This window comes from Stomoxys calcitrans, chromosome 2 (genome assembly GCF_963082655.1).
Source record: "Stomoxys calcitrans chromosome 2, idStoCalc2.1, whole genome shotgun sequence".
NCBI classification, from domain to species: Eukaryota; Metazoa; Arthropoda; class Insecta; order Diptera; family Muscidae; genus Stomoxys; species Stomoxys calcitrans.
The window spans coordinates 185778733-185789855 of NC_081553.1; the positions used below are offsets into that span (position 1 = coordinate 185778733).

The 11123-nt window shown below is 43.2% G+C and overlaps 1 protein-coding gene across 1 annotated transcript; it reads left to right on the forward strand.

Annotated features, from left to right (window-relative positions):
• The first annotated feature begins 4333 nt into the window (after positions 1-4333).
• Positions 4334-10396, forward strand: LOC106086051 (serine protease grass). Its single transcript, XM_013250560.2, has 6 exons — positions 4334-4558; positions 4619-4770; positions 4888-5333; positions 5402-5604; positions 5665-5760; positions 9851-10396. The coding sequence occupies exons 1-6, from the start codon at positions 4450-4452 to the stop codon at positions 10165-10167; spliced, it is 1323 nt and encodes a 440-aa protein (XP_013106014.2). The 5' UTR covers positions 4334-4449; the 3' UTR covers positions 10168-10396.
• The last annotated feature ends 727 nt before the right edge of the window (positions 10397-11123 follow it).

Consider the following 11123-nt stretch of genomic DNA (forward strand, 5'->3'; position numbering starts at 1 on the left):
TTGGTGGCTAGGAGGCACTCCCTAGTACGCGGCACTGTTTACTTGGTGACGGCATGAGGAGGAAAGAGAGGGCATTCCGTTTATAAAAGTGAGGTTTCGAGCGCGGTGGCAAGAGAGTGGTAAGGAGGCACACCCTATCATACGGCACAATACGCGGATTGGTGGCTACGAGGCGCACCCTAGTACACGGCACTGTTCGTGTTTATTAGCTGACGGCACGAGGTTTCGAGAGAGGGCATCCCGTTGATAAAGTGTTGGTTTGGGGCGCGGTGTCAAGAAGGCCCACCCTATTATACGGCACAATCGGTGGCTAGGAGGCACACCCTAGTACACGGCACTATTCATGTTTATAAGCTTATGGCGCTAGGTATCAGGAGGGGCACTCCGTTGATAAAAGTGGGGTTGATGGCGCGGATTATACGGCGCTATACGTAGGTCGGTGGCTAGGAGGCACCCCCTAGTACACGGCACTGTTCGAGTTTACTAGGTGACGGCACGAGGAGGCGAGAGAGGGCAATCTATTGGTAAAAGTGGGGGTTCGGGCGCTATGGCAAAAGAGTGACAAGAAGACATACCCAATTATATGGCACTATACGTTGGTTGGTTGCTAGAATGCACACCCTAGTACGCGGCAATATTCGTGTTTACTTGGTGACGGCATGAGGAGGAAAGAGAGGGCACTCCATTGATAACAGTGGGGTTGCGGCGGCAAGAGAGTGGCAAGGAGGCACACCCTATCAAACGACACAATACGCGGATTGGTGGCTAGGAGGTGCACTCTAGTACTCTTCGGGTACTCTTCGGGTTTATTAGCTGATGGCACGAAGATGCGAGAGAGGGCATCCCGTTGATAAAAGTGGGGTTTCGGGCGCGGTGTCAAGAAGGCACACCCTATTATACGGCATAATCATTGGCTAGGAGGCACACCCTAGTACACGGCACTGTTCATGTTTATTAGCCTATGGCGCAAGGTGTCAAGAGGGGGCACTCCGTTGATAAAAGTGGGGTTGAGGGCGCGATGGGAAGAAGGCGCATCCTATTATACGGCTCTGTACGCAGGTTGGTGGCTAGGAGGCACCCCCTAGTACACGGCACTGTTCGGGCTTATTAGCTGACCGCACGAGGTGTCGAGAGAGGGCAACCTGTAGATTAAAGTGAGGTTTCGGGCGCGATGACAAGAAGGCGCACCCTATTATACGGCACTATATGCAGTTGGGTGGCTAGGAGGCACACCCTAGTACGCGACACTATTCATATTTACTAGGTGAAGGCACAAGGAGGTGAGAGAGGGTACTCCGTTCAAAAAAGTGAGGGTTCAGTCGCGGTGGCAAAAGAGTGGCAAGAAGGCACACCCTATTATACGGCACTATACGCAGATTGGTGGTTAGGAGGCATACCCTAGTACGCGGCACTATTCGTGTTTACTAGGTGACGGCACCGATTTTGTATAAGTGAGCTCGTAGTCTTATGTGTCCCGTTATGAGCAAAAAAGTATAGCAAAAGCTATACTGACCTCTTTCTTACTTTCTTTCAGTAATAGCCTCGTCCTCTGACGATCCCGATCACCCCATAGGATTTTCGCCGCCCTACCGACTGTTTCACTGTTCCACATGCGCGTTCGTCGTCCACGGCCTTAACTCGGACTGCTTTGACCCGTAACGCTTCGATTTAACCAAGTTTATTGACGGCATTCCTCTGTCTTCCACCGCCAAATCGTCTGCGCTTTCATTTCCTCTCCGTCATAGCCCGACACCCAAATGATATGGATTTTGGCATTCACAGAGAAGGCGTTTATCTCTTTCTTACACTGCAAAACTGTTTCGTGACCTTACCGTCCTGGTTGTTATTGCCCTTATGGCCATTTTACTGTCCGTAAAGATTTTCACACTCGACGTCCTCGCGTAAGCACCACAACACCTCACGCATTTCGTAATCGTCCGGATCTCCGCCTGCAGGACCGTATTATGGTCAGGCAATCTAAAACAGATCTCAGTCCCTGGGTTCTCAATGTAGACCCCAGGCCCACTTTGTCCTCTAGCTTTGATCCATCCGTATAACATGATCTTCCAGATGGCAAAGATAGGATTCAGTCAGTCCAAGACTGTGCCAAATTTTAATGGGTGATTATACCCTCCTAATGTTGGCCACTTTTGTAAGATACTTTACCGATTTGGGGAAGGATCATTGAGGGAAGGGTTAGAAGGGAAGGGAATACGCTATGCTGCTATCGCAACTCGGAATTTCTCTCTACTATTACACACCTCCTTCAGTGTTTATTAAAGAAACTGCCTAGTGCCTAGTATGGACTTTGCATTAATGTTGAACAGAAAACGAAAACTTGGCATTTTATGGGGACCTATCTTAAATGCACTACAGTTGGCACTGTCTCCGGAGTCCAAGTACTTGGACTTGTTTCTTGTGTAGGGGACTGAATTCACACTACTAATCCCAAAACTCGATAAGAAGGAGTTGGGGGGATGGTTTTTCACCGAGGTAGTTCGACCGATTCTCACCTATGGATGTTGTTGTAGTAGTGTTTTGTGTTCTTATCTTTCGTCTGCTTGATTCTGTTGAGTGTCCAGATCCAAGAACTCTGCGACTAAGATGGGGTGCGTCCAAAAGGAACTGAGTCTAAGACGCGTGTGTCTGGCTAGGCAGTTTAACAGGTGACGTGTGTCGTATGGTCACAATCGGGACATACATCCCGCACATTGGTATCCATCCTTGCTCTGCAGGAATTGAGACGGCTGCCGGATCGTAATTGAGCCAAAACTACTCTGGTTTGCCGGAGAGGTCAATTTCTTCTGGAATGGTTAATAGGTAGAGGTTAAACAGTGCCGGAGATATCAACCCACATTGGCGAACTCTACAGCGTTTCGATTTCTTATCCCTTAATTCCATGAATGACTAGCGACCACACAGGTAATTCGCGACCCAGCGTTTCAGGTCTAGCTGGGGGGACGTATCAAATAGTTTGGCATGGCTGACCGTCTCGAATGTCTTCGATAGGTCCAGTGCGACGCGGACCGTCCTATCATATGGCCTGGGTTGAAGCCGAGGCAAATGTGGGCGGTGATGGCATGCATAGCAGTTTTTGTGCTATGCAGTCTTCGAAATCCATGCTGTCCTCAAGCGTCTTGGCTACTGGTGAGATTAAGGAGAAAGGTCGGTACGACTCCCCCTTACTTGGGTCCTTTCCAGGCTTCAGTAGCGCGATCACTGTGCCCATCTTCCAGACATCGGGTACTATACAAGTATTCATATACAGGTTGAGGACAGTTGTAAGGAACTCAGTGTAGAGATTCCTTCGTGGCCCAACGCCTTAGATGACTTGGCGCCACAGATGACATTCGTAACCTAGTGCAAGGTAAATTGTGATGGCTGTTCTTCAGCTCGAAAACCAAGGATAAGACAAATGACTCCTCTCCCAGTATACCACCCTTGCATTTTGCCTGGTTTTCGCAGTATACGCAAGTGGTAAGCACATAGTGAAAATAGTTGCCAGATGGGGCGCCGTATATCCGACCTCCTTCTGTAGTAACGCCGGAAATATTCCATCGGGTCCGGATGACTTTAATGGTTTGCAGCTCCTCCTGGCTTCCTTTAGCATAAATTCTATAATGAAAAGCCTTCGATAAACCTCATTATTCCAAGATTCCGGGTCTCGGTGAGTCCCGCCGTAGCCTGGGAGCGAAGTGAATAAAATCTTTACTAATGTGTTAAACTCCAGCTTCTTTCCGGTATACCATTTTAGTAATAACGTCCATTGCATGTTGTTGAACTTTTTACTCAGAAATGAGTTTTCGCTCAACCATAACAAAATTTATGACCAGTGTCATATGTTTATGTACCAACAAATGATTCACTTGAGTATGATGCTCTAAATGTGGTGAGGAAAAAAAAAGTTTAAAAATACGCTTCTCAGCTAAACAATTTTTGTTAACACCATAAAGATTTTTAATTATTATGATATCCGTTTTAGTGTGAGCTATAGTATGGGTGTCATATCTTCAAATGAATTGCCTTTAAATGGAATAACCATAACCGATTATCCGGATTTGAATTTCTCTAAAATCTAAACCTCTGATATAAATTGCCTACCCATTGATTCAATTTCAAAGTACACAGCTAAATCTCCCATCTGCAATGAATCATGGATTCTCTTTTTTGTTGTGGCCCCCAGAATTAACTCTTCCACAAATAGACAGCATTGTAACTCTTCAGCATCTCTCAATGGAAGTGCTGTAGTGAGATTGGAATATATTCTCAAATTTAGACTCTCCTTAGAATGAAGAAAATATTTTCTATTGAATTAAGTGAAATTTGAGCTTCTTATCAATTGTCGAGCAGACTCTTGCGGATTCAGTTCTACAAATAGAAATAGCGCATAAAACCGTCAAATAATTCATTTAAGCAACTACGGACTAGGGATCACAACGCAAACGTAAAATGTTCCATGGATTAGGGGGAAGAGCGCTAATGGCGCTGGTTCTGGTCAACATTGGCGTAATGTGTGTCTATGGCCAATACTATGGCATGGCAAACAATGGATATACAGGTAAACGAGCTGCTACAAACCTACTTTCAATCTCAAGAAGTTACTTTCCCTTTATGCCAGGATGTTTCACGCCCGACTTTAAACCGGGCCTGTGTGTGCCCATGGCCAAATGTCGTCGCATAGAATGGTTGCTAAAGACTTGGTCACCTCCCTATCCCGAACATATTCATCGTTACATACGACAAAGTCATTGTGGCTCTAGCGGCAATGTGGTAAATATTCCACACCGATGTTCTTAATCAATGAACAATGGCACATTGCCACCCACCACTGGCTGATTGACACTTCTAAACGTGAATGCATTCTTTTTTTCGTTTCTCTGCCTGCAGCATTATGCCTGTTGCGCTTCTTACGACATCAATACGGGCCACCCATATTATGCCTCGCCGCCACAAGTGCAGATTGCTAAACCTTCACCTTCACCTCCATTTGTGCATAATCCCCGAAATCCGCTGCACAGAGATGCCAATGTCCAATATCCAGTCATAGTGGAGCCTTATCATCCGCATATTCCCCATTCTCATTATCTACCACCTACCAGCAGTTATGTGCGATCAGCAGTGGGCGAGCAAATACTGCGTTCAATGCCTTGTGGTCCTTTGGCTGGTGATCGTATAGCAAATGGTGAAGTGGTACGTCTTTCGGAATTTCCCTGGATGGTTTTACTGGAGACGAGGGGTGGCAAGTCACGTCAACGCTTTCGTTGTGCAGGAACTTTGATAAGCAATCAGTATGTGTTGACTGCTGCCCATTGTGTGGATGATCGTAATGAGGTGTAAGTAAGGAAATATGGAATGTTTTTTCTTCATAACTAATCCTTTGATATGTTGCCCTCTGTTATAGGTTTTCAGTGCGTTTGGGTGAACATGATCTGGGCCATGAACATGATTGTGAGAATTATCGAAAATCTTATTCCGATTCGAATTGTGCTCCTCCCTATGAGGATGTGGAAGTTGAAAGTATTACATCCCATCCTGATTATAAACGTCATCCATTAATGAATGATATTGCTCTGATCAGATTGCAGCGTCCCGTGCAGTTTAAAAGTGAGTAGCACCCACATAATGTCTGAAATTTAAGACCAACATGTTTTTTCTTTATCCTAGGTCACATTAAACCTATATGCTTGCCTCTGGATGCCCATATTGATGCCCAAATGGCTATGGATCAAATAGTTGCCGGTTGGGGTGTCACCGAAAAAGGTGAGCTGAATGGTATATCATATGCGCCCTCCAGGCGCATATGATATCGGTTTATATTGAAACTTTATACAAATATGAACCGATTTGGTGCATTTACTAGCACAATGCACGACTAACTGCTATATAGGTTAGCCGAAGCAGATGGACGAACATGGCTAAATCGACTCATAATATTATTGCGACCAAAAATTTCGGTCGGTGAAGGTTTTTTTTGAGTCCCATATTGCGATGTTCAGTAAATCATTGCTGTTTGCGTGGTGTTTTGGGTAAGGGTTAGACCCACAGAAAATTGGTCTCGAAAGTGAGCATTAATTTCGTGCTCTACTCCCCAATACCTCTTATTTGAGCCCTACATTGACACGGTCGGTAAATATGTCCGATTTAGGGGTGTTTCGAAGAGTGGGGACGTCCCCCTAACACTTAGCCTGAAAATAAATTTGCATCGTGCTCTACTCTCAAATATCGTATATATGAACCCCATATTGCCATTGGCCTCAAAATTGGATATCTAATTCGTTTTCAAATCTCAAATACCATTCACTTAAACCCCTTATTGAAAAGGGCAGCAAATATGTCCGGTTTGGGGCATGGACCCTAAAAACTATCAATATCGAGCTCCACTCTCTTTAAGACCCAAATTGTCATGGAGAGCAAATACCTCCTACATTCGTAGTCTACTCCCAATTACCTTTCATTTAAGCCCCATATTTCCATAGTCGACAAACATGACCGTTTTGGGGGCTATTTTGAGGGATGAGTCGGCCACTCAGTGACTTGGCCCTGAAAATATATATCAGATTCTTGTTCTACTCTAAAATGCCTCTTATTTGAGCCCCATATTGCAATGCTCAGCAAATACATCCTATTTGGGTGGTTTTATGGGGTGGTGTGGACCATAAACACTTTTTCCCCAAAAATGTATATCAGATTCGTGCTTTACTCCCAAAGACTTTTCATTTGAGCCCCATATTGCTATGGTCGTAAATTTTTCCCCTTTGGGGGGTGTTTTTGGGGAGGAGCGGCCCCCCAACAACTTGGTCCAACAGTTAGATATCAGATTCGTATTCTACACTCAAATACCTTTTATGTGAGCCCCATATTGCCATGATCAGTAAATAAGTCCTGTTTGGGGGTGATTTGGGGAAGGGGTGGACCCCCAGAAACCTGATCCCACATTTGGGTATCCAATTCGTAATCTACTCGCAAATACCATTCATGTGAAACCCATATTGACATTGTCAGTACATATGTCCGATTTAAGGGTTGTTTGGGGGTTGAGGTCCCCCAAATACTTGCTCCGACAGTTAGATATCACATACGTTTTCTTATCCTAAATACCTTTCATTTGAGTCCCATATTGTCGTGATTTGACTATATATATATATTTGGTAGGATTTGGGGTGGGGCCGCCCCCATAGGTACCCCATCCGAAATTTGGATACTAAATTTTTATTTTTAGGGTACTATATGAGAGCACACAAAATTTCGCTTAAATCGCACCACCCATCTTTGAGATCTGGCGTTTCTGAAAATTAGGGTAAGGGGGAGGGTCCCTTTCAGATATCAAAAAATGTAGTACCCTATTTTCACCACGGGGTAATATCTCCAAAGCATTTGATAGCGTCTTCTATCAAAGCTAGTCGCTTTTTATACCCTACACCACCACTGTGGTACAGTGGGGGGTGATTTGGGGAAGGGGTGGACCCTTAGAAACCTGATCCCACATTTGGGTATCCAATTCGTAATCTACTCGCAAATACCATTTATGTGAAACCCATATTGCCATTGTCGGTACATATGTCCGATTTAAGGGTTGTTTGGGGGTTGGGGTCCCCCAAATACTTGGTCCGACAATTGGATATCAGATACATCGAAATATCCATTTCCGACCCTATAAAGAATATATATTTTCTTGATCAGCGTAAAAATCTAATACGATCTAGCCATGTCCGTCTGTCTGTTGAAATCACGCTACAGTCATTAAAAAAAGAGATAATGAGCTGAAACTTTGCCCTCTGCTGGTAAAGTTCGAAGATGGGCTATATCGGACTATATCTTGACATAGCCCCCATTTAGAACGATCCGCCGATTTAGGGTCTTGAGCCCATAAAAGCCACATTTATTATCCGATTTTGCTGAAATTTGGGACAGTGAGTTGTGTTGAGTCCTTCGACATCCTTCTTCAATTTGGCCTAGATCGGTCCAGATTTGGATATAGCCGCCATATAGACTGATCCGTTGATTAAGGGTATTAGGATCATAAAAGCCACATTTATTTTTCGATTTTACTGAAATTTGGACAGTGAATTGTGTTAGGCCACTCGACATCTTTCTTTTATTTGGCCCAGATCGGTTCAGATTAGAATATAGCTGCCATATAGACCGATCTCTTGATTTAAGGTCTTGCGCCCATAAAAGGCGTATTTATTGTCCGATTATATCGAATTTGGGACAGTGAGTTAAGTTGAGCCCCTCGACATACTTCTGTATACTTGCCATATAGACCGATCTCTCGATTTAAGGTTTTGGGCCCATAAAGGGCGCATTTAATATGCGATTTCGCCGAAATTTGGGAAAGCGAGTTGCGTTAGGCTTTTTGACAACTTTCTGCAATTTGGCTCAGATCAGTTCAGATTTGGATATACCTGCCATATAGACTAATCTCTCGATTTAAGGTTTTGGGCCCATAAATGGCGCATTTATTGTCCGATTTTGCCGAAATTTGGGAAAGTGAGTTAAATTGAGCTCCTCGACATACTTCTGTAATATAGCACAGATCGGTTCAGATTTGGATATAGCTGTCATACAGACCGACCTCTCGATTTAAGGTTTTGGGCCCACAAAAGACACATTTATTGTCCGATTTCGCGGAAATTTGGGAAACTGAGTTGCGTAAGGCCCTTCGACAACTTTCCGCAATTTGGCTCAGATCGGTTCAGATTTGGATATAGCTGCCATGTAGACCGATCTCTCGATTTAAGGTTTTGGGCCCATAAAAGGCGCATTTATTGTCCGATTTCGCCGAAACTTGGGACAGTGAATTGCGTAAGGCCCTTCGACAACGTTCTGCCAATCATCTCAGATCGGTTCAGATTTGGATATAGCTACCATATAGACCGATCTCTCGATTTAAACTCTCTCGAGTTCGCTGATATTCGACATCCCTGTCGTATATGGTTCAGATTGGTCTGTATTTGGATATGGCTACCATGAACTATATTTGGATATGACTACCATATGAACAATGACTTGCACTTATTAGACCACTCAATATCCGTGTCGAATTTGGTCCATATTTCGATTTAGCTGCTATGGGGGCATATATTATGCATTTTTCACCGGCTTATGACGAAAGGTGGTTTACATATATACCCTAGGTGGTTGTTGTTGTTGTTGTTGTTGTAGCAGTGTGTTGTACACTGAGGCGGTCAATCCGGTACGTACAACCGGCTGCCATGGGATTGACCCTAGGTGGTGGATATCCAGAGTTCGGCCCTTTATTCTTTTTACTTGTTTTTTTTGTGCTTTAACCTTAGTTTCGATTTGTCTCATCCATCAAACACCACGTGGAAATCAACGGGGTAATTGTCGTTGGCTAACGGTTAGTTGTTTACTTCTAAATGACGTGTATGGTCAAAGCCAAAATGAGTTTTTCCCGGAACTAATTTTTATGATTGAAACAATAATTATAATTCAAATCAAAATTTTAAATGGGTACTTTGAGCTATATTTAGCCATGAAACGAGAAAGAATTGTGGTGCGCAAAAGGTGGAAAACGCAAAAGGTCGAAAACGACTTTATGCTTTTATCCAGCTTTTATTAACTCTGTCAAAACGTCTTGGAGATATCTCAAGCCACAGTCAGATAAAGCGGAACTAATTCTTCCATACAAATACCATCAGCCGCTCCAAGCAGTCTTTTCTGTAAGGTAGTCGATTGAGAAACTGTCCATTCTATTCAAAATGCCTCATAAGAAGAATTTCATATGATCGCAATAGAGTGAATTTTTTGCTTCATTTATGTTCACTATTTTCCTATAGCTTTGCTCCTTGAATCTTATCTCAATTTTTATTTTCAATTTTTCTTACAGGTTATGCCTCCAATGTCCTTCTGAAGGCCACAATACCCCTACAAAATCTTGAATTTTGCCAGCAGGCCTTTCAACAAGACACCATCACCAATGAAGCCCATCTCTGTGCCGGGGGCATTGACAAGCGCAGCACTTGTCGCGCCGATTCTGGGGGACCGCTGTTCGCTGCCGTGCCCTATGAGCATCGTCAAATGCGTTACGTTCAATTTGGCATCACCTCAGGTGGAAGTAATGGCTGTGGTGGCAAACATAACCTGCCGGGCATCTATACAAATGTCCAAAATTATGTTAACTGGATTATTAACACAATTTTTTAATCGCTAATTAGGCTGACAACAAAGGTCTACACTTTTGGCCAAAAAAAAAAGGAAATGAGCTTTTGTATATCACCATATAATTGAATTACACGCCACTCAACCACGTGATAATTATGCTTTAGTTGTACCCAACCCCCCACCCCAAATCGAAATAATGATGTTATTATTTTCACAATTAGATGGTTGTTTAATTAAAATAAATAAAAATTTCGAATTATGTATCCACGGATGTATGTTTGTTCTATGAAAATTTTCATGAATGATTTTATTTGAATTGTTTTGGGGTTTTCGTGTCAGATTTTTCACACTCGATAGTTTTGAGTTTGCAAAATGATGTCAAATTTAATTTTTAATTAGATCGCCCAGAGCAAAATAAGTTGGTCGCTTATTAACGAACGGAAGCATTGCGATGACAGCGCTATGAAAAGTTTGTGATGCCGGCAATGTCCACGTGATTTTGAAATGGTTGTTGATTGTTAACTTGCAGCGGAATAATGAAATAAAAAAACAATCAAGCTTTAAAAAAAAGAAGACGGTTAAAAAACATAATTGCCAAAAAATATTTTTAGTTGAATTTTGAGTTTTAAAAATTTTTATATTTAGATTGAATGCCCATCTTTATAGAAAACTAGCCGCACCGGGCCCACTCCGCTGCGCCTTCTTTAACTCTCTAATATCTTTTTAGGGTGGGGACAATTCGCCCTGAATGCGGATATCGAATTCGTGCCATTGTAACCTATGACGCCTATGACGTGCCATTCTAGCCCTCCTGGAGAACATCGGACAAAGCAGTGTGTATCCCCTCTTAATGTTGGCGACATTTGCGAGGCACAATGCCATTCATTGCTATTTAAAAAATTTTTGCCCCAAAGAGGTGACGCCATTCGGACTCGGCTAATAAAAAAAAGGTGCCTTATCATTGAGTTTAAACTTGAATCGAAAAGCACTCATTGATG